This window comes from Hoplias malabaricus, chromosome 5 (assembly GCF_029633855.1).
Source record: "Hoplias malabaricus isolate fHopMal1 chromosome 5, fHopMal1.hap1, whole genome shotgun sequence".
NCBI classification, from domain to species: Eukaryota; Metazoa; Chordata; class Actinopteri; order Characiformes; family Erythrinidae; genus Hoplias; species Hoplias malabaricus.
In genome coordinates this window covers 18,719,686-18,739,505 of record NC_089804.1, presented here as the reverse complement: position 1 = coordinate 18,739,505, position 19,820 = coordinate 18,719,686, and the positions used below count along the sequence as shown (strand labels likewise).

Here is a 19,820-nt window from a genome sequence, read left to right as displayed (position 1 = left end):
TGGACTCTAGCAGGCCACTTAATGATCTATAAACTATACATAACAAATCAGTGTATATTTCTTTATTATTAGTGTTTTTTGTGTATTTATTATAACTTCGTTTAGTTTTCTGTACCGCCTTAAGTAGCAAGATGTAGCTAAATTGTGTTTGAAGACAATACTTTGCACACCTCTCACTGTGTAATTTATCAAGCTTTACTTGTTTCTGTGTTTTAGGGTGTGTTCAGCTTTGGTTTGATTAAAACAAACCCTGATGTTCTGTTAGTGCAGTCGTTATAGTATGAACTCTGGTGAGCACTGAACATCTGTAGTGCAGTTTGTTTAAAGTATGTATGCAGCACAAACCAAAGGCATCAAAAATGAACCTAGCACAGGATGTGATATACCAAGATATAAAAACAATTGCATCATGTGGGAAGAGAGTTACATAAAAAGAAGTAAATGCTCAGAGGACAGACATTATGTCTGTAGTGGACCCTCTTTTATTCAGGTAATGGGAGAATTTCTTGTGCTCTTTGTCCTTTTAATACATTTTTCCACCTGTGTTTCCAGTTGGTTAAAACCAGAGCCACTTCTCTAGTAAAATTACCTTCAAGTAAACACACACAACGCTGATGCATTAAGGTATATTAAGCCCATATAGTGACTCCAATGACTTGCTTACAAAATAAAAAGCCAATGCGCATCATATATCCCTTTTTCAATTACTTTGGTTCCGTTGTAAAATTGACAGTGTGAAACAAGAATCATGTAACAAAACGTATCAAAAAGAATAAAAAGTGTAACAATGTATCATTTTCTTGTTTGGTCCCAACCAAGCAATATTATATATGGATTCCAGACATAAACACTTTCCTCTTTTACGGGGCACTACAAAAACAATCTTATAAAGATAATATAAACTGGACTAGGAGATTGTGTAGAAACCTGTAATTTTTTAAAATAAAATTCAACAAAAAAAGTCCCACCCCGTACATTCCTACTCCTTCTAAAGCCACTACCCTAAAACACGGGAATGGCAGAGCTTTGTAAGTGAGACATTGAATTTTTTTTAGAGTAGCCAATCCACATAGTCTCCATGTTTTTCGACTGGGGAAGAAACCAGAGACCCTGGAAGAAATCCATGCAGACATGATGAGAATACAGAAACTTGAACCCAAGATCCCAGCACTGGGAGGTGAACATGCAAACCACCAAGTCACCATTCATTCATTCTTTCATTCATTATCTGTAACCGCTTATCTAATTCAGGGTCGCAGTGGGTCCAGAGCCTACCTGGAATCATTGGGCGCAAGGCAGGAATACACCCTGGAGGGGGCGCCAGTCCTTCACAGGGCACTAAGTCACCATGGCAACCATAAATAAAATGTTTTATGTTAGCAGTTCATTTAATTTATTGAATTCTATTGGGATGTAAAGAGTATTTCAGAAACTATGAAAAACTGTTTTTAAGAAACATTCATTCATTCATTCTTTAATTTGTAACCGCTTATCCAGTTCAGGGTGGGTACAGAGCCTACCTGGAATCATTGGGCGCAAAGCAGGAATACACCCTGGAGGGGGCGCCAGTCCTTCACAGGGCAACACAGACACACACACACACACACACACACACACACACACACATTCACTCACACACTCACACCTACGGACACTTTTGAGTCGCCAATCCACCTACCAACGTGTGTTTTTTGACTGTGGGAGGAAACCGGAGCACCCGGAGGATACCCACGCAGACACGGGGAGGACACACCAACTCCTCACAGACAGTCACCCGGAGCGGAAATCGAACCCACAACCTCCAGGCCCCTGGAGCTGTGTGACTGCGACTCTTTTTTAAGAAACAAAGATATTTTAAAAAGAAGAAATGCAAAGGCTGTCAAAATACTCAAGCCTGACCACTGAAAGACATTACATAAAGTTTAGCAACAACGAGAATACAATACAATACAACATTTAATTTTAAACATTTACAATCATAAGTTGGAGGGTCAGATAAGTAAAATTACATCTGCATGTTTAAGTAATTGACTGCCAAGTTTAAAAATAAAGGTTAATGCCACACTATATGCTGTATGTTCACAGTTTATGCAGTAAGACACGCTGTGAACATGCCACAGATACACTTATTTTAAGCCAAGGTCATCAAAAATCTTTAAAGAGAGCATTGTTTTTTAGGACAAATCTGTTTTTCCCACCATGTGCTCACGTAGCACATGGCTCTTGTTGTTGTTGTCTCCGTCCTAGTCCCGCCTCAGTTCCTCCTCCTCGTCAGAGCCTCATTTGTAATCCTGCCCCCTCGTTATCGGTCTCAGGTGTCCTTGTGTGTATTTAAGTTCCTTTGTGTCGCTTCCTGTTGTTGGACATTAGTTATGCTTGCAAGTCTGTTTGTCTTGTATGTGCCTTGTTTTGGTTTGTGTCCACCTTTGTTTCACTCTCCCTAGTCTGTCTGTCTGTCTGTCTGTCTGACAAACAAAGGGAACAGAAGCAAATCTAGGAACATATGAGACAGTCTGCTATGTTAGTTCCTTCCTTGTGCTCTGTGTTCTAGTTTAGCATCTTTAGCTCTCTGTCTAGTTCCCTGTCTGTCCAGTTCCCTCTCATTCTGTCCAAGTCTCTCTGTCTAGTATTCTGTCTAGTTATCTTAGTCTGTCTCTGTATTATCTTGTGTTGTAAATAAAATGTCATTGCGTTTTAGCAAGTGCGTCTGCCTCCGTCTGTTCGTACACTGCTAAAAATATTTTCTCAATTCTTGGAATTGTGAGGTTATTAGGCTAAAGTAGAATATAATATAAAAAGTGGAATAAAATTTATTGTCCACAATGTGGAAATTCTTCTTCGATCACCCCTGGCCTAACAACACTATGTTTGGAATAAAAAAATTGTTGAAAGTAAATATAATCTGAAAACTTCAGGTGTGCATATTTCATGTTATGTTCAAATCTTCTGCAGATGCATTCTCAATCAGCAAAATATTATTAAACATGGCAACCCTGGTTTCATAAATGAAAGGGTTATGAAGAATTTGGGTATAATCAGAATAATGTGAGTCAATATGCCCCCTTCTCTCTCCATTTGAGTAGACCTTCCTGATGCTAACCTTATTCACTTTATTCTTTTTGTGCCATTTTCTTCTGTGTAAATATGCTGATTCATGGAATTATCACAGCAGGGGATGGGAGAATGCTGGACGGCGCACACAGTTCACACTCACTTTTCTTGGATGTGGTGGGAGTATTCAGATTGTTTTTGGGGGGAAAATAAGATACTCCTACCCTGTGATATCAGTGTTTATTTGAACTGTCCTCTGGAATCTGGCATTGGTAAGCTTGCTTAGGTTTATGGCATGCTGAGAATGCTGTGCAGAGAAACTTGGCACATGTTCAAAAGTTCTAAGTTGAAGAGGATAAAGTAAGCCAGTGAGCATAGAAAAGGGTTTCCAGTATCCACAAATGGCTGGTGGTGTGGTAGGTTTCCTTTCTAAAAAATAAGAGCACACCTGACTTTACTTGTTTAAGCTATAATCTGCTTTTCAATCAACTGATCATGTGTGCTACTGCTTTATTAATATTAAAATCTGCAACGGCATAAAACTGGATAGGCCTTTTAAAATTGTATGGGCTACTCAAATATTCAATCTAAAATGAGTTGTATTAATAGGTTGTCTCACTTTCCCAGCTTCTACATTTTTGGAAGGCTTTACACTAGGTGTGAAAACAGTTCAGCAATGAGGGCATTAGTGAACTCAGGTACTGATGCTGGAAGAATAGTTTTGGATCAGAAACACCCTTCCAGCTTCAGTCACTTCTGTTTTTATCAATATTTGCACAAAATAATTAGAAGAAAATCATGGTGTAATTGAATAGTATTCCCTGCTCACTGACAAAGCAGAAAAATTATTTGAAACAAGCAGGTTCTAAACTTGTAGTAGTGTTGCTGCCACAGTTATGTGTGTTCTTTGTGTGCCTATGTAGGTTTGTGTGAGTGTTTGGGGCCCTGTGATGTGACGATTTAAAATCAAATACATTTTAAAGCCCTAAATTAGTAATCTTTAAAATAATCCTCTGAGCTTACCCAATTCTATCAAATGTAAAATAAGTTCAACTGAGAGGAAAATAGTTTTTGTCCAGTGTTTCAACAGAAGCAGAGGCTGTTACTGGAGTTCATGGGAACAAACATATGTTCCCATGAACTACATTTTCAAAAAAAAAACAAAACAAAAAAAAAAAACCCATTCTGGGTAGCCATCATAACCACCAACCAGAGCTGCAGCAGCTCGCCAATGGTGTGTAAACTGCTCCTGTACAGGTGGCCCAGCTCTCCCTTCATTGCAAGTGTATCTCTGCAGGCCAGAGATCAGCAAGTGGGAGGGACATACAGGCTGGAGAGCAACATGTGGCAGAGACATAAACAGGAATTAGGCTGATACTGACAAATGGGAAGTTAGGGTTATGGTTACATTGTCGCGGGAATCGTCATTTGCACAAACCTCCAATCCACCACCTCTGAATGCAGCGATTCGCTCTGATGTTTCACTCTCTAGGTTTACTTTTGTCCTGGGGACCAAGCGGCCCACTTCCTCCTCTAGTCTGGACTTGGTCCGGAGGAATATCTCTCTCACTAAAACATACCTCTCATATCCTGTCAAAATCTGTCTTTTAAAACCTAAGTCTTAAGCACAAGACACTCCTCCTAATCCATTGATTGGATCATCATAATGCAAAGATTGATGTTATACGCTGTCCAGCAGTAGGTCTTCAAGATGCCAATTTACAAAAAAAAAAGAAAGAGAAAAAGAACAAATCTATACACCAAAGTGAAAATACACACTTCCCACATCACAATATACACAGCAAATAATAAGAATACCAGAACAACAAAGTTTTGACAAATCTAACATTCCGGCCATGCACTCAATGACACTTTTACCCTGAACATGATGAAGCAATCACAGATTTTATTGTAGTCACAGAATTATATGTAAGTGTAAATGTGCAATTGTTTGACAAAGTGCTATAAACTTTGTATTCTGCATTTAATTTTTGGTAGTGAACACATACACAATAGTGCACTAGAGGTAGTGAACCCACTCCTGGAGCTGTGGGCAAACATCTCCTGCAGCCAGTTGCAAGCACCTTGCTCAAGTGCTTCTAAGCCATGCATTGATGGAGGACAACCGCACTGCTGCTACTGAGGCCACATAGTAAGTTCTGGTCAATTTAAGATGAAGAGGAAAGATCTGTAGGCACCAGAGCATAAAAGTAGCTCCATATATTGTAGAACAGAACATTCTGCAAGTAACAAAAAGTTGCACCATTGCTACTAGATGGAAAGTTCTAATAAAAAGTTAGCTTCACGAACAATGTCTGAAGCAAAGATGCATACAAGCATGGCACAGAGTTTCTGTAAGCAACATCATTTTAAAATTTATAAGAAATGGTAAATAATATTTTGTTTACCTAGCCAGTTTCTTGGACAGCTCCCCTAAAGCTAATCTATAATGAACAAGTCTAGGTTTAATCAAGTTCCATCAGGTGTGGCGGCATATTTCATTTCAATAAAGCAGAAGCACACCTGACTTTACTTCTTTAATCAACAAGTCTCTGTCTTTAAGCAAATGGTTGTAGCATGTACTCCATTTTGAAAATAGAGATTGTAAATCAGTTGTGCTGGCAGTTTAAGGTCTGCTGTCTTTGCCTAAATATGTGTAAGGTAAGTGTGGGACTAATGGATTAATGGTGCTTTTCCATTGCGAGGGATCGGCTCGCTCGAAATGGAGCTGGTAACATTGCAAAACCCTGTCTCTAATGGGAACCACAGGCTTTGAAAACCACATTTTTTCGCACTCGACCGTGTCCCTCTGGATATTCTGTGGGGGGTGCTCCAGGAGTATGGTGTACTGGGCTCTTTGCTATGAGCCATTCAGTCCCTGTATAAACAGAGCAGGAGTCTGGTTCGTATGGCTGGCAATAAGTCAGACTGGTTTCCAGTCAGAGTTGGACTCCATCAGAGCTGCCTGTTGTCACCGGCTCTGTTGATAATTTTTATGGACAGAATTTCTCGGCGTAGCCAAGTGGCGGAAGGTGTCCGATTTGGTGGTCTCAGGATTCTAAGTCTGCTTTTTGCGAATTATGTGGTCTTGTTGGCTTTATCGAGCCGGGACCTCCAGCTCTTGCTGGACCAGTTTGCAGCCAAGTGTGAAGTGATAGGGATGAGGGTCAGCACCTCCGAGTGCAACTAGTGCAAAGCTAGTGTAAACATAAAACAGTGCACACACATTAAAGTGCAAAAGACATAAAACATAAAACAGTACACAACATTAAAGTGCGACTAGTGCAAAGCTAGTGCAAACATAAAACAGTGCTCACACATTAAAGTGCAAAAAACATGGCTAAGAAAATACAAAACAATATACAATACAATATGATAATACAAGACAATACATAAACCATGAGTATGGGAGGGAGGGTGGGGGGCTGAGGGAGAGAGACACTGCAATTTAAAGTGTATTTGTGCTGTAAACGGTAACTGGATGTAACCATGATGTAAACAGGATATGTGTAAACAGTACACTCATTTTCAGTCCATCAAACCAGTGTTTTGTGAAGTTTCTTCAGTCCAGTCTCAGTCTCTAGATGTTCAGGAGTCTGATAGCATGTGGGAAGAAGCTGTTACGGAGTCTGGATGTGAGGGCTTGAATGCTTCGATACCTTTTTCCAGATGGCAGTAGGTTGAAAAGTGTGTGTGATTTCACACAATGCTGAGTGCTTTGCGGGTGCAGCGAGTGGTGTAAATGTCTGTGATGGAGGGAAGAGACACACCGATAATCTTCTCAGCTGTTCTCACGATCCGCTGAAGGGACTCCTCACCCCTTGTTCTTCTGAAGTCTACAAACATCTCTTTGGTTTTGTCCCCGTTCAGAGACAGGTTGTTGACTTCACACCAGTCAGTTAGCCGCTGCACCTCCTCTCTGTATGCTGACTCATCGTTCTTACTGATGAGACCCACCACAGTCATGTCATCAGCGAATTTAATGATATGATTTGAGCTTTGCATCACTGCACAGTCATGGGTAGCAGTGCGAACAGCAGTGGACTGAGCACACAGCCCTGGGGGGCTCCAGTGTTCAGTGTGATGGTGCTGGAGGTGTCCGGACTGACTAAGGTCTCCCAGTCAGGAAGTCCAGGATCCAGTTGCAAAGAGGAGTGTTAAGGCCCAGTATATTCAGCTTCCTGATCAGGTGCTGAGGAATGATGGTGTTGAATGCTGAGTTGAAGTCTATGAACAGCATTCAGGCAAATGTGTCTTTTTTGTCCAGGTGGGTGAGTGCCAGGTGGAGCGTGGTGGATATGGCATCGTCCGTTAAATGGTTAGGACGATACGCGATCTGTAGAGGGTCCAATGTGGGGGGAAGTAGGGTCTTGATGTGCCTCATGACAAGCCTCTCCAAGCACTTTGTGATGACAGGAGTGAGTGCAATGGGACGATAGTCATTGAGGCAAGACACAGAAGAATTCTTAGGCTTAGGATGATGGTGGTGTTCTTGAAGCATGTTGGAACAACGGCGCTGCTCAGAGAGATGTTGAAGATATCAGGGAAGACATCAGCAAGCTGGTCTGCACATTCTCTGAGCACTCTGCCAGGAATATTGTCTGGTCCAGCAGCTTTCCACGGGATGACTCTGCATAGAGTTTTCCTCACGTCGGCTGCAGTAAAAGACAGCACCTGGTCACTGGGAGAAGGGATGGACTTTCTCGCCGTTAGGTTGTTCTGTGCCTCAAACCATGTGTAGAAATGGTTCAGCACGTCTGGTAGGGGAGCATCTCCGTCACAAGCAGTAGCAAATTCACATACTGGTGGAATTTAGGGAACACTTTCTTGAGATTTGCATGATTAAAATCTCCAGCAACAATAAACAGTCCATCCGGGTGTGTGTTTTGGAAATCGCTTATGGCTTCCTATAATTCCCACAGCGCTTGATTTGTGTTTGTGTCGGGAAGAATGTAAACTCCGATAATGTAAACAGTGGTGGATTCTTGAGTTAAATAAAAATCTCTACATCTCAGCCACAAACTCCACTAACGATGAACAATAAGCAGAGACCAGCACAGAGTTCTTACACCATTCAGCGTTGATATAAACACATAAATCAACCTCCGCGCGTCTTACCGTATAGCGCTGGGTCTCTGTCAGCTCAAAACGTGGCTAGCCCATCTAGCTGAATATTGTCGCTGAGCCATGTCTCCGTAAAAACAAAAACACAGCAGTCTCTGTATTCTCGCTGTGCAGTTCGCTGAAATTTGAAATAGTCCTGTTTATTAACCAGCGAGCACACATTGGAGAGAAAGAGAGAAGGGATAGCCTGCCGGCTCGGGTTAGCTCTTAGCCTTGCATAGATCCCCCCTCGCTTACCGCGCTTTTGTTTCCTCTCACATCGCTTGCGTCGTCTCCTTCCCCGGCCACCGGCATCAGGAAACGTCGAGGCTTTAGGGCCTCCGTAGCAAGCGGAGGTTCCGCAGCGTCTCCTGGAGGTCATCGCTGATATTGTATATTACCTGTTTGCGATATTGAAGCAGTGTCTGGCGGTGGTATATACGTACTGCAGGTGTTCCTGCATCCATATATTATAAATAAAAATGAAACAAAATGTTTTTAAACAAACAAAAGCCCGCTTGTTTCATGCGCATGCCGCCATCACCAACTCACCTATGGTCACAAGCTTTGGGTAGTGACCGAAAGAATGAGATCACGGGTACAAGCGGCTGAAATGATTTTTCTCGGCAGGGTGTCTGGACTCTGTCTTAGAGACAGGTTTAAGAGCTCGGACATCCGGAAGAGACTTGAAGTGAAGCCACTGCTTCTCCACGTCAAGAGGAGCCAGATGAGGCATCTGGTCCGGATGCCTCCTGGACGCCTTACTGGTGAGGTGTTCCGGGCATGTCCAACAGGGAGGAGGCCCTGGGGCAGACCAAGAACATGCTGGAGAGACTATATCTCTCGACAGGCCTGAGAACGCCTCGGTATACCCCCGGAGGTGCTGGAAGCAGTGGCTGGGGAGACGGAGGTCTGTATTTCTTTACTTGGACTGCTTCTCCCGCGACCCAGACTCGGATCAGTGGTGGAAAATGGATGGATGGATGGATTCTGATGGAGCTGTTCAAATATTCTGGATGCCATGATTGGGTGCATGGTATCATGAAATCTGAAAAAAAGTTGTAGTGTAGGGTCCAGTGTCAAAAAGCTGGATCTTAGTCAGAGGTTCTTTGTTTTCTAGATAGACATGCACCTAATAATCAGATCATAATCAGATTTGTACTGTTCTCTAATGATTTAAGTTGGTGTAATTCAGTTTTACAGCTCTGTTGTAAATCCAAGTGGGAGAGAGGGGAGGGAGGGTTGTGTTGCAGTGCTGGGCTCAGAGTAGAATTGACAGAGGCTCTATTTGTTTATTCTGTTCAAATACAATCTTTTTCTCTTATTATCATTATCTCTCTGTTTTTCAGAAAATAGCAATGCTGATCAGAAGCAAGCCTGTAAGAAGCATGAATTGTATGTCAGCTTCAAGGATCTTGGGTGGCAGGTCAGAAACACATCATAAGATTGTTCTAGTCCCAATGGAAATTGCAGCAAAAATAAGACAGATCCCCCCACCTCCCAAGCATACCAAGCAGGATAACGTGAAGCTTAGTGGGCTGAATGAATTGTCTATGAATTTTGTTTTATTTTATTTTAAATTTAACTTAAATTGATTTTTTTAACTTTAATCAAAAAACACTTTTTTTTATAAATTCTTGTGGAGGTTTCCTCACCATTTGCTGTTCTCCAGTCTGTTTGCACACTGAAAACCAGCCCAAGTTTCAGTAAAAAGTAAAAAAAAATAAATAAATAAAAGGGGCACTGACTGATATGCTAGGCTTTGTCTTTCTCTGCTCATAGCAGAGAAACAGCTGAGAGAGACTCCTAAACTTTAAAAAGCATGAAAAACTATGAGGATATTGCTCTATTCCTGCTTCATAGGTGGGTCATGCTGACTTATTTTTGCTGTAGTTATTGCTTAAGGTGGAACTGATGGCAAACACCACTAAATGCATGAAAGTAAACACGTCTTTTTCCCCTTTTCACCTTAAAGATGCTGGCTTTCTGAAAGTAAACAAATGTGAGAACAGCAGTTCCACATAATCATGTATCTTCCCTTTAAATGTGGAAGTTCCAGTTAAGCCTGATTTACTAACTTGCTCACTGATAATCTCTGTGATCTGTACATTATGATCAGTGCCAGACAAAAAAAGCTGTGGAAAAAATGTAATGAGCTAGAGGGTTTTATCCCCAAGTTATCTGTGTTTTCAGATTTCTACTAAACTATTTCCTTCTTTCTCATGTCAACTTCTCATTTTATTAATCTGTTTATAGCTAAGAGTTTTGATGACCATTATTATGATTATTCAAATCTGTATGTTAAATATAACATTGGTTAATGTTTATTTCATGATACATATTTAAGATATATATATCTTATGCAGTATCACAACCCAGTATTCTCAACTCCAAGAAAGTAGAAAGAGTGCGTTCTCAAAAAAAAAAAAAAAAAGCATGCAGTGTTTACGAGCTATGAATCAGTAGGTGAGAGAGACATATGGCAGGTGCCAGTGCTATTATTAACACCACCTTGTTTCTACATTCATAGTCCATTCTCTCAGGTTCACTGACCACACAGGAACACTGTGTACTTTACAAAGTTACAGACTGTAGTCCACCTGTTGCTCTGAATACTTTCTTAGCTGTATTTCACTCTGTTCTTCAATGGTTAGGATCACCTCAGAGCAGTTCTGCTGGAGTTTTTATAGCCCTGACTGTCACTACAGTAGTCCACAAACCAGAAACATCCAGCCAAGAGCATGGTGTTTTGGTGGTTTATATGTTTGCTACTCAGCTCTGGGATCTTGGGTTCATACATCTGATGTGTAGTCCTCCAGGCGGATGGTTGTTCTTGGTTGAGAGTACACTGTGTATGTTTGCATGCCGCTTGTGCTTTGTTCTCTTCATTAAAGATCTGTATTCTATATTTATTTCTTTTAGCTTTATTAACATGAAGGTTGTCACATTACAACTTGGATTCACATATGCCCCACTCGGTCTTCCTGCAGTAACTCCTATCCACCAATCTCCTTCTACTGAGACCTAGTGTCTGAAGTAGAATACTACCTATCATGTTTTCTTTTCTTTTTCTTTTTTAATCACAGAGTCCGTCTTTCAGGTTTCTTCATTTTCCTTTCAGATCTTCGTGTGACAATTTCTTCCGGATTGTGTGTTTGTTTTGAAACCTGCAGAAAATGGAGGAACGGATTTGAACTCAGTCTGTGCATTACTGAGCTCTTGACCTGTGTTTTTAGAAGACTGTGCTGATTCCGTCTGATGATCCGTCCTCCTTTGGTTATTGCTGTGTAAGACTGTGGAGCAACTTCTTGAAAAACATTGACTATGGTAATCCATCCTTCAGGACGTTTGATCCAGACTGGGCTCTTTAATTTATTTATTTCTTTATTTCTGGGATGTTTCACATCTGCTTATTGTTTTGTCAATATCCTTGTTCATTCCAGGCCAGAACACATGCCATTCTTTTACATTTTTCAACACCAAGGTGTCCCTCATAAATTCTGTACACGTCCTGTCTCAACACTTCTGGGATAATGATCCCATTTTGTTTTAACAACAGTCCCTTCACCATGTTCAGCTCACCTCTTACATGTGAGAACTACGGGCAGGATCCTGCAGCCCATCCATTGAGCATATTTTCAATGACACTTTGCAATTCTGTGTCTCTTGCTGTAGCTTCAGCACTCTGTCTGGTCTCTGTGTCTGTTACACTCGCTGTGTCAGACACAATGTTGACATGTATTTGAATGTCATCTTCAGTTGTGCTCATACTTTTCCTTGTGGGTACCTTTAACAGTGTGTCTGCAAGGATCAGGTGTGTAGAAGACTTCAAAATCATACCTCTGCATCTTCATCATCATCTGATGTATTTTAGGTGACATCTCATTCTTTTTAATGATGGCAACTTGTGGGCGATGGTCAATCTCTACAGTGAAGGTGGGAAGGCCATATATGTAGCTGTGAAAACTTTCCAGTCCAAAGACTAATCCTAGGCATTATTTGTTCTATTTGAGCATACCAACATTCAGTCTCTGTCATGTACCTCAATACGTATGCAACTAGTTTCCAGTGCTTTCCTTCAGCACAGGCTGAAAGTGAGCATTGGAAACCAGTAGCACACTGACCACTGCACCTATATTGACATTCATCAATACAGAAGCACTCCACCAATTTCATTCTTAGATGAATCTGTAGACACTAATTCACTAATAATGCTTTTGCCACTCATATTCATGGCTGGATGTCCACTTAAGGCATTTTCCTTGTGTAGTTCACTAATGCATGATGTTGTCGCTGTCAGATTGGGAATTCATTTTCCTATAATGTTTACCATTCCCATTACACATAGTACACCTCTCTTGTCGGTTGGTTGAGATATATTAATTCATTCATTATCTGTAACCGCTTATCCAGTTCAGGGTCCTGGAGGGGGCGCCAGTCCTTCATAAAAGCAACACACACACTCACACCCACAGTCGCCAATCCACCTACCAACATGTGTTTTTGGACTGTGGGAGGAATCCGGAGCACCCGGAGGAAACCCACGCGGACACAGGGAGAACACACCAACTCATCACAGACAGTCACCTGGAGCGAGAATTGAACCCACACCCTCCAGGTCCCTGGAGCTGTGTGACTGCGACACTACCTGCTGCGCCACTGTGCCGCCCCGAGATATATTCAGCATTGCATTAATTTTTTCTTGATGAGGTTTTATGCTTTATGCTGAGAGCTTGTCACCAAGGAAAACAATTTCTTGAACAGCAAACTGGCATTTGCTTTTATTGATTTTAAGTCTCCGACTATGCTCTTGAAATGTGGATCCCCACAAAATAGTGTCATCATTCCACTCTGTGGAATATTTCTGAGGTGGATATAATTCCAAATGTTAATCTCTGGAAACAGTATCTGCCAAAGGGTGAGTTGAAAGTGCAGTATTTGGTGCTGCTTTCATCCAGTTTCAGTTGCCAAAAAAACTATTTGAAAAGTATCTTGTCATCTCACTGGTGATGTCTTCATGCTTGGGAATTTGATAGTGTTCACACTTGATGTTTTAATTTAGATTTTTTTGGATCCATACAAATTCGTAACTCTCCAGGCTTTTTCTTAATGCAAAAAAGTTGACCCAATCAGTTGGTTCCTCAATCTTCCTTCTCACACTAAATGTGGTCATTCGTTCTAGTTCTTTCTTCAGGATGTCCCTCAATGCTACTGCAACTCTTCTATCAGAATGCACAACTTGCTGTGCATTTTCTTTGAACTGTGTTTTGTATGTAATTGACATCTGAGACATTTTTTACTATAGAGTCAACAGTGTCAGGTGAAACAGTCACATCAGTGTTGATTCAATACACATTTTTCAGAAGCTCCAAATCTTCACAGGCTTTATCACCAAGCAGTGATTCGAGTCCTTCAGGAATAACTGAGAAGAGTAGCTTGTGCACGTTTCCTTTCACAGTGACTTTTAGCTTGCACATGCCTAAAAACGCAATGTTCTGTCCAATATAATCTTTCAGTGCAAGTGTATTTCTTTGTATTTTTGGCCTCTCTTTCATTGCTGTGATGTCAGACATGCTAATTAGGTTTGCTTTTGCACCAGCATCCAATTTCTATGTGACTATAGTCCCAGTTATTTGCAGTGATGCTATCCATTTGTTCTCTTTTACAGCATTTATATTCTCTTCTGGTTTATTTTCACAGTTCAACATGCCAACAAAAAAATGTGTCACCCAAATCAGTCCTCCACAAAATTAACAGATCTTCCTCTCTGTTATACTTTCTTTTTTTAAAAATGGTTCATACATGCCAATCTCCTTCTACTGACACCTAGTGGTCTGAAGTAGAATACTACCAATCATCACAGCTTGGATTGGCATCCCCCTAGTTCCCAATGCAGTCCTCCAGGTGGATGGTTGTTCCTGGTTCAGTACACTGTGCATTTTTGAGTGTTGAATGGAATGGTGTTCTGTGCAGTGTTGACTGTAAAATTGTCCTTGTATGTATAGAAGGGTGCTATATAAATGTAAGAGTCAAGCAATAAATAAGCCTCCTGTGGGCAGTGTCCTGTATTCACTGATGAAGGACTAGAGTTCAGCCCACACAAACTGTGCAGTGACTGATGAGCTACTTGTCTCTAGTCCACCTTGTAGATGTAAAGTCAATCAGGAAGGTGTGTCTAATAGAGTGTGAGCCACTTGTACAAGGACAACACACACTAAGTCATCACTACAACATCAGCACTGTCACTGCAGCACTAGGAATTATTCACAACCCAAATCATACAAGCTGTGTGTTTCCTTCCTCACCAATGTTTGGTCTTATTCATTAGAGTTTTACTTATTTTTTAAGTATAAATAAAAATATCTCCAAGCTTACTTTTTTGCAACCCTGTAATAATAGCTGATTAATAGTATGTAAATGCTACATAAATTCAGAACTGCTGCCAGCTCATAACTGTGAGGGCAAAAGGAAACTGGAAAAAAAAATGTTTAAAAAAATTTTTGGACATTGTGAAAAAATGTGAATAAAAGATAGCAATGATGTGCAAATTATTTAATCGTCATATTGAATTTAAAACTAGGAAGACTGAAATTTTGTGATCCTGAGGACACTATCCCTCCTTCTTGAAGCCCATCAGTGGACTATTGGCTATTAGCTAGAATTTAGCGTATTTAACTTAACTTGAAGACAGCGAATCAATAAATAAAAAAATGAATAAGGAGAAAATGTCTCAGTCATAATGTAAATATTGTAATAAAACAAACAAACAATTTAATGAATGTCAAAATACCAGCTTTGGATGAGTGTCTATTTATGTGAAATATTTTAGTTTTTGGGCTCTGTGCGTATTTTAACCGGCATGCGATTATGTTTAATCTCATCAGAAGAACAGACTGCAGCCCGTCATCACCATCCCATCCCCCACTTTGCACTCCTACTTAAACAATAGGCATTAACTGCTTCACAGCAGGGGTGTGGGAGGATCTTTGCCTTATAAAAATAAACATGCTTTTCATACTTTTTCTAGTTAAAATTATACAAAGACAACATTGTAAATGATGAAATTCAGAATTTATATTTTTTGAAAAAAATAATATGTCCATTTTGAATTTAATGCCAGCAACACTTTCCAAAATCTGGGACAGGAGCATGTTTAACACTGTGGTGTTGAGGCCAGTTGCTGTATTTTTGAAAGTGAACTGTTTTCAAATTCTTGCTTATCATAGCATTGTGTGCTTATAACATGGCGGATGGCCTTTCTCATCTTTAACCCAGAGAAGCAAAATCAATAATTTCTAAAAATAATTAATAATTTCTAAAAATAAAAAATTTTTATTTGGTGGACCACAGGACACTTCCACTTACCCTCAATTAATTTTAAATGAGCTTAGGCCCAGAGATGATGGAATATTTCTGGATGCTGTTTTTTTTTATTTTTGAGTTTTATATTGCGTTTGTGGATGCAATGTGGAACTGTGTTCACGCAGTGATTTCCTCTAGAGAAATGGGTCGGAATTTAATTCAGTGATGTCTGAGGGTCCATAAACCACTATTAACTAATACTGTTTTTGCTGGCATCAACTTAAAAATGGGCAAATTATTTTTCAACAAGTTTTCTTTGAGTTTATATACATATATATATAAAGCATTCATCAAAAAATAAATAAATAAATAAATAATAATATATATATATATATATATATATATATATATATATATGGATTAATGTGGTAATACTGCGATTAATATACTTGTATGACAATTGTTCCAAGTAACATTTACTGAGGAATCTCTAATGAATCCAACACAATTGTGAGCAATTTAGGGTCAATATAGGGTCTGTTAAATTTACCAGCGGTTTTGTTTTAAAATTTAACACCTGTTTCTTTTAAGTAAATCCTACTCCAAATTTTTGTAGAGGAGCAACAGCATATCACACTCATTTTATCAGTCAAAATGGGTAAATCCTAACTAAAGACTTTCTAAATGTAACCATTATGTTCTAAACTAGCCTTCACATGAATTATTTCAGTAATTTAAAGATCCCAAAGAACAATTCTGTGAAAAGTCATGAAAGGCTCTGGGATTCGATACAGTGAAAGGATTTCTTTTTAAATGGCTTCTGTGATCAGTGCTTCTAGGTATAAGTAGGTCAATGATGTGATGCATATAAATGTGAATGTGCAAGTGTGATACTTGCTTATGGCATATTGTTATGGCCACAGTCAATTAAATATATTCATCCCTCCTGAGTGGCATAAGTGGTACAGTTCATTATGCAGCTCACCTAAGAGAGAAAGACTAAGAAATTCCAAACACAAATATACATTTTTTTCCTGTTCTTCAGTTTTTACTGGGCAAGCAAAAATAAAATACATATAATACATAAATACATATGGTCATAAAATTAGAATATAGCTTTTATGCTTTTCTGATTTTCAATTAGAGAGAATCTTTGTAAAAGAAACACTGAAATTTAAAGTTCAAGTCTTAAAATTGAACTTTGAAAAATACAACAATGTATCCAACATGAAAATAAACATAGAAAGATTAGTATTTATTTATTTATTATTTATTTTTTTGTTAATAGACTTTTGATTCAGAAATTATTTTTAATAAATAATTAATTTTCAGGGTGGCATGGTGGCGTAAAAGGTAGTGTTGCTGTCACACAGCTCTAGATTCCTGGGGTTGTGTGTTCAAGCCCCGCTCTGTGTGACTGTCTGTGAAGAGTTTGGTGTGTTCTCCCTGTGTCTGTCTGGGTTTCCTCCAGGTGCTCTGGTTTCCACCTATGGTCCAAAAATATACATTGGTCGGTGGATTGAAGGCAGAGGACCTTCCTCAGTGTTGGCTATGAGAAATATCTGTGAACACTCATGATATACACAATATTCAGTGTAAAATACTGAATTTAGTGAAGAAGTATAGAGTTTTTTAGACATTTGGCACCGATCATCATATAAGAGCAATAAACAATGTCAGATTGTGTAACTCCTGTAGCGGAGTGACCGTATTCGAGCTGGTTATGCTTAATAGTGATTATAAATTATAATAACTATTATTATTATTACTGACTTAAATGACAAAAATATTAACAATTTATTAGAGAGGGAATACTGTCACCGCTACGTGAGTTCTTCAGGATTTTCAGACTCTTAATGAACAAACCCACATCCTATTATTTCAAATAATGGAAATACTTTATTAAAAGGAAAGATAATAGTTTGATAAACATAGCACAATCATCAAAATCTCATGGAATCAACGCAGGTGAAACTGGTTCAAATTTAGAGATGGGCTAGGCTATATGACTTGTAAATGAGGTGTATGATTTAATATGATTTAATGATATGATTTAATTAGGGTATCATTTTACCAAGAGATTTAATTCATTCTCAGCTCTGGAAATGAGGAATTCAGCTTACTTTTCTTTGATTCAACCACTCGATGGGTACAGCAGTGCTTTTGAGGTGATTGGAGAGAGGTCCAGCTTGGTTCCCGCGGTTCTTTTGTGGGAGCGTTGATGCTGGGTCAGCGTAGGCTTTGTCACTTGCGAGGCAGGCCGCTTCGGGCGCACTCAGAGCGTGGTGACATCGGTGGACGGATTTCCTCTTGCTCACTGTCCTGAGTGGGATGTTCCCTCCAAAAGGGGGCATCAGAATAAAAGTTTGCTGTTTTCCTCCGATCTCCAGAACTAATCTTTGAATTAATTAGCTTATACTTATTTTACGATTTTCCTCTGTTTTAGCAGTGTCTTTTATTCTGGCCACGAATAAGTTTCACCTGCTTTGATCAGTCGTAAAATTAAACTTGGATTGGGCTACAAACACGAATACAAATAAAACAAAGAAAAGATTACTGACAATTACTCGACATTACTCTGTAGTTTCTGTATCGCACTGCTAATTGACACAAGGCGTCCATTGGAAGTTGCGTGAAGTCCTTTTCTTAAAGAGTCCTTTTGAGGGTCCTCTTGTCGGTGTAGAGAGAAGCCAAAAGAACGGAAAAAGCGTACGAGGGCCGTACGAGAAGAGGGCAGATCAGAAGTTTAGAAGCGAGAGTGTGGAAGCGAGAGAGCAGTCTCTTTTCAGATGTGGCGTGGTCACGCCCATTTGGGAGGTCTCCTTTCTCTGATTGGATCCTGGGTCTGAGGTTCACGTGACTTTCTTCACGTTTCAGGGAGGAGAGAGAGAAATCAAATTTTTTTGGCTAATACAAAATACTGGATAAAATATACTTCATACATACTTGGACATAGCATACATACTTGGACATTATTTTTATCAAATATATATATATATATATATATATATATATAATCTCGAGTACATTACCAACTATTATAGATGTTAGAAATTAATTCGTTTTCCTAAATGGAGACAGGAATTTTCCCTCATGATTGAAACAGTAATACACATCACTTTGTTAGTTAGTAGACATTTACCTGAGAATAACAGAGGGTAACATTAATACACATTGCATAAAACATGTTTATAAACAGTGGCCCCGATGCGTCCGTTATGTATTTAGAGGGAGACAGGGCGAAACGTGATTTCGCAAATGTCCACTTGGAGGCACTGTTGGTCCATGCTGTTTGTCTGGTTTGAACTAGGGTTGCGAGAGGTCACCGCAAGGCCGGTTCTGGGCCATCTGTTGATTTTGTAGAAGATAAGCAGGCGCCGGTGGCAATAAAACTGGGGTTCTTTAATCCTGGTTTCCAAGGCTCCGATTGATCTCCTAGGCTTAAAGTCATAAAATTGGGGTTTATGCTTTTACTGTCCAGAAGAAGAAGGGGGAGTAGTCATCTGGCGTCCTGGGGTGACTGAAGTGTGTTCTGCTTAGTCTTTGTTTGTGTGCGTGAGTTTGTGTGTGTGGAGGTGTGCCGAGTCTGTGGAATGTGGGTTCTGTCCCAAAAATCATCATCAGAGTGGAGAGTCTTAAATTTTTCATTTCTTGATCTGGTCCATACTCCACTACACTCCCCAGCCGCACATTCCCACCTGCACTTTGATGGTGATGACATCAGAACAAGCTGCAAAACATACATAACAAGTGTGAATAAATACCTCCTTATTCCCTAGCTCCCCAGTGGTGTTTAAACTGGTTCTGTTGCTGTGTGTTTTCATGTGCCTTTCTTAGTGTTAAAACACAGAAAGTAGTTGCAGTACCATTTAAGGTGGAAAGGGAAATCTGATTAAGGAGAGATGGGGAAAAATAAGTTGTTAACATTTCTTATCTGCGTGCTGGAACCAGCAGCTTGTCCTGATGGAGCAGATAGCATCTCAAGCAAACTGCAGGTGGGAAACTTAAGTATGGCTGGGTAACTACACTATTGCTCTTATATGGCAATTGGTGCCAAATGCTATCTAAAACGTCTCATTATACAGACCCTGGTCACTAAAGTTAATGCTTTACACTGAATATAGTGTGAGTGTTTTGTAATATTTTTAATAGTCAACACGGAGTCCTATGCCTCCCACACCAGATCAGGGCCAAAAGTCTGAAACTGATGCTGAAAGATCTGTAACAGAAAAATCATGAAACTAAAAAGAAAAGATAATAAAGATAAATTATTTTATGAAAACATAAAATGAATGTGAAAATAAATTAATTTAATCAAAATTCAATCTCAAGATCTTTCCCTATATTAACTCCATACAAGAGAA

At 39.7% G+C, this 19,820-nt stretch overlaps 1 protein-coding gene across 2 annotated transcripts in view; it reads left to right on the top strand.

Annotated features, from left to right (window-relative positions):
* The window catches only part of bmp7b (bone morphogenetic protein 7b), a 105,364-nt gene that overhangs the window by 75,479 nt on the left and 10,065 nt on the right, over positions 1 to 19,820 (top strand). For both annotated transcript variants that reach the window (XM_066670843.1, XM_066670841.1), the window contains exon 5: positions 9,504 to 9,580. In XM_066670843.1, the coding sequence (XP_066526940.1) occupies positions 9,504 to 9,580 (77 nt within the window). The remainder of the gene's footprint in view (positions 1 to 9,503; positions 9,581 to 19,820) is intronic.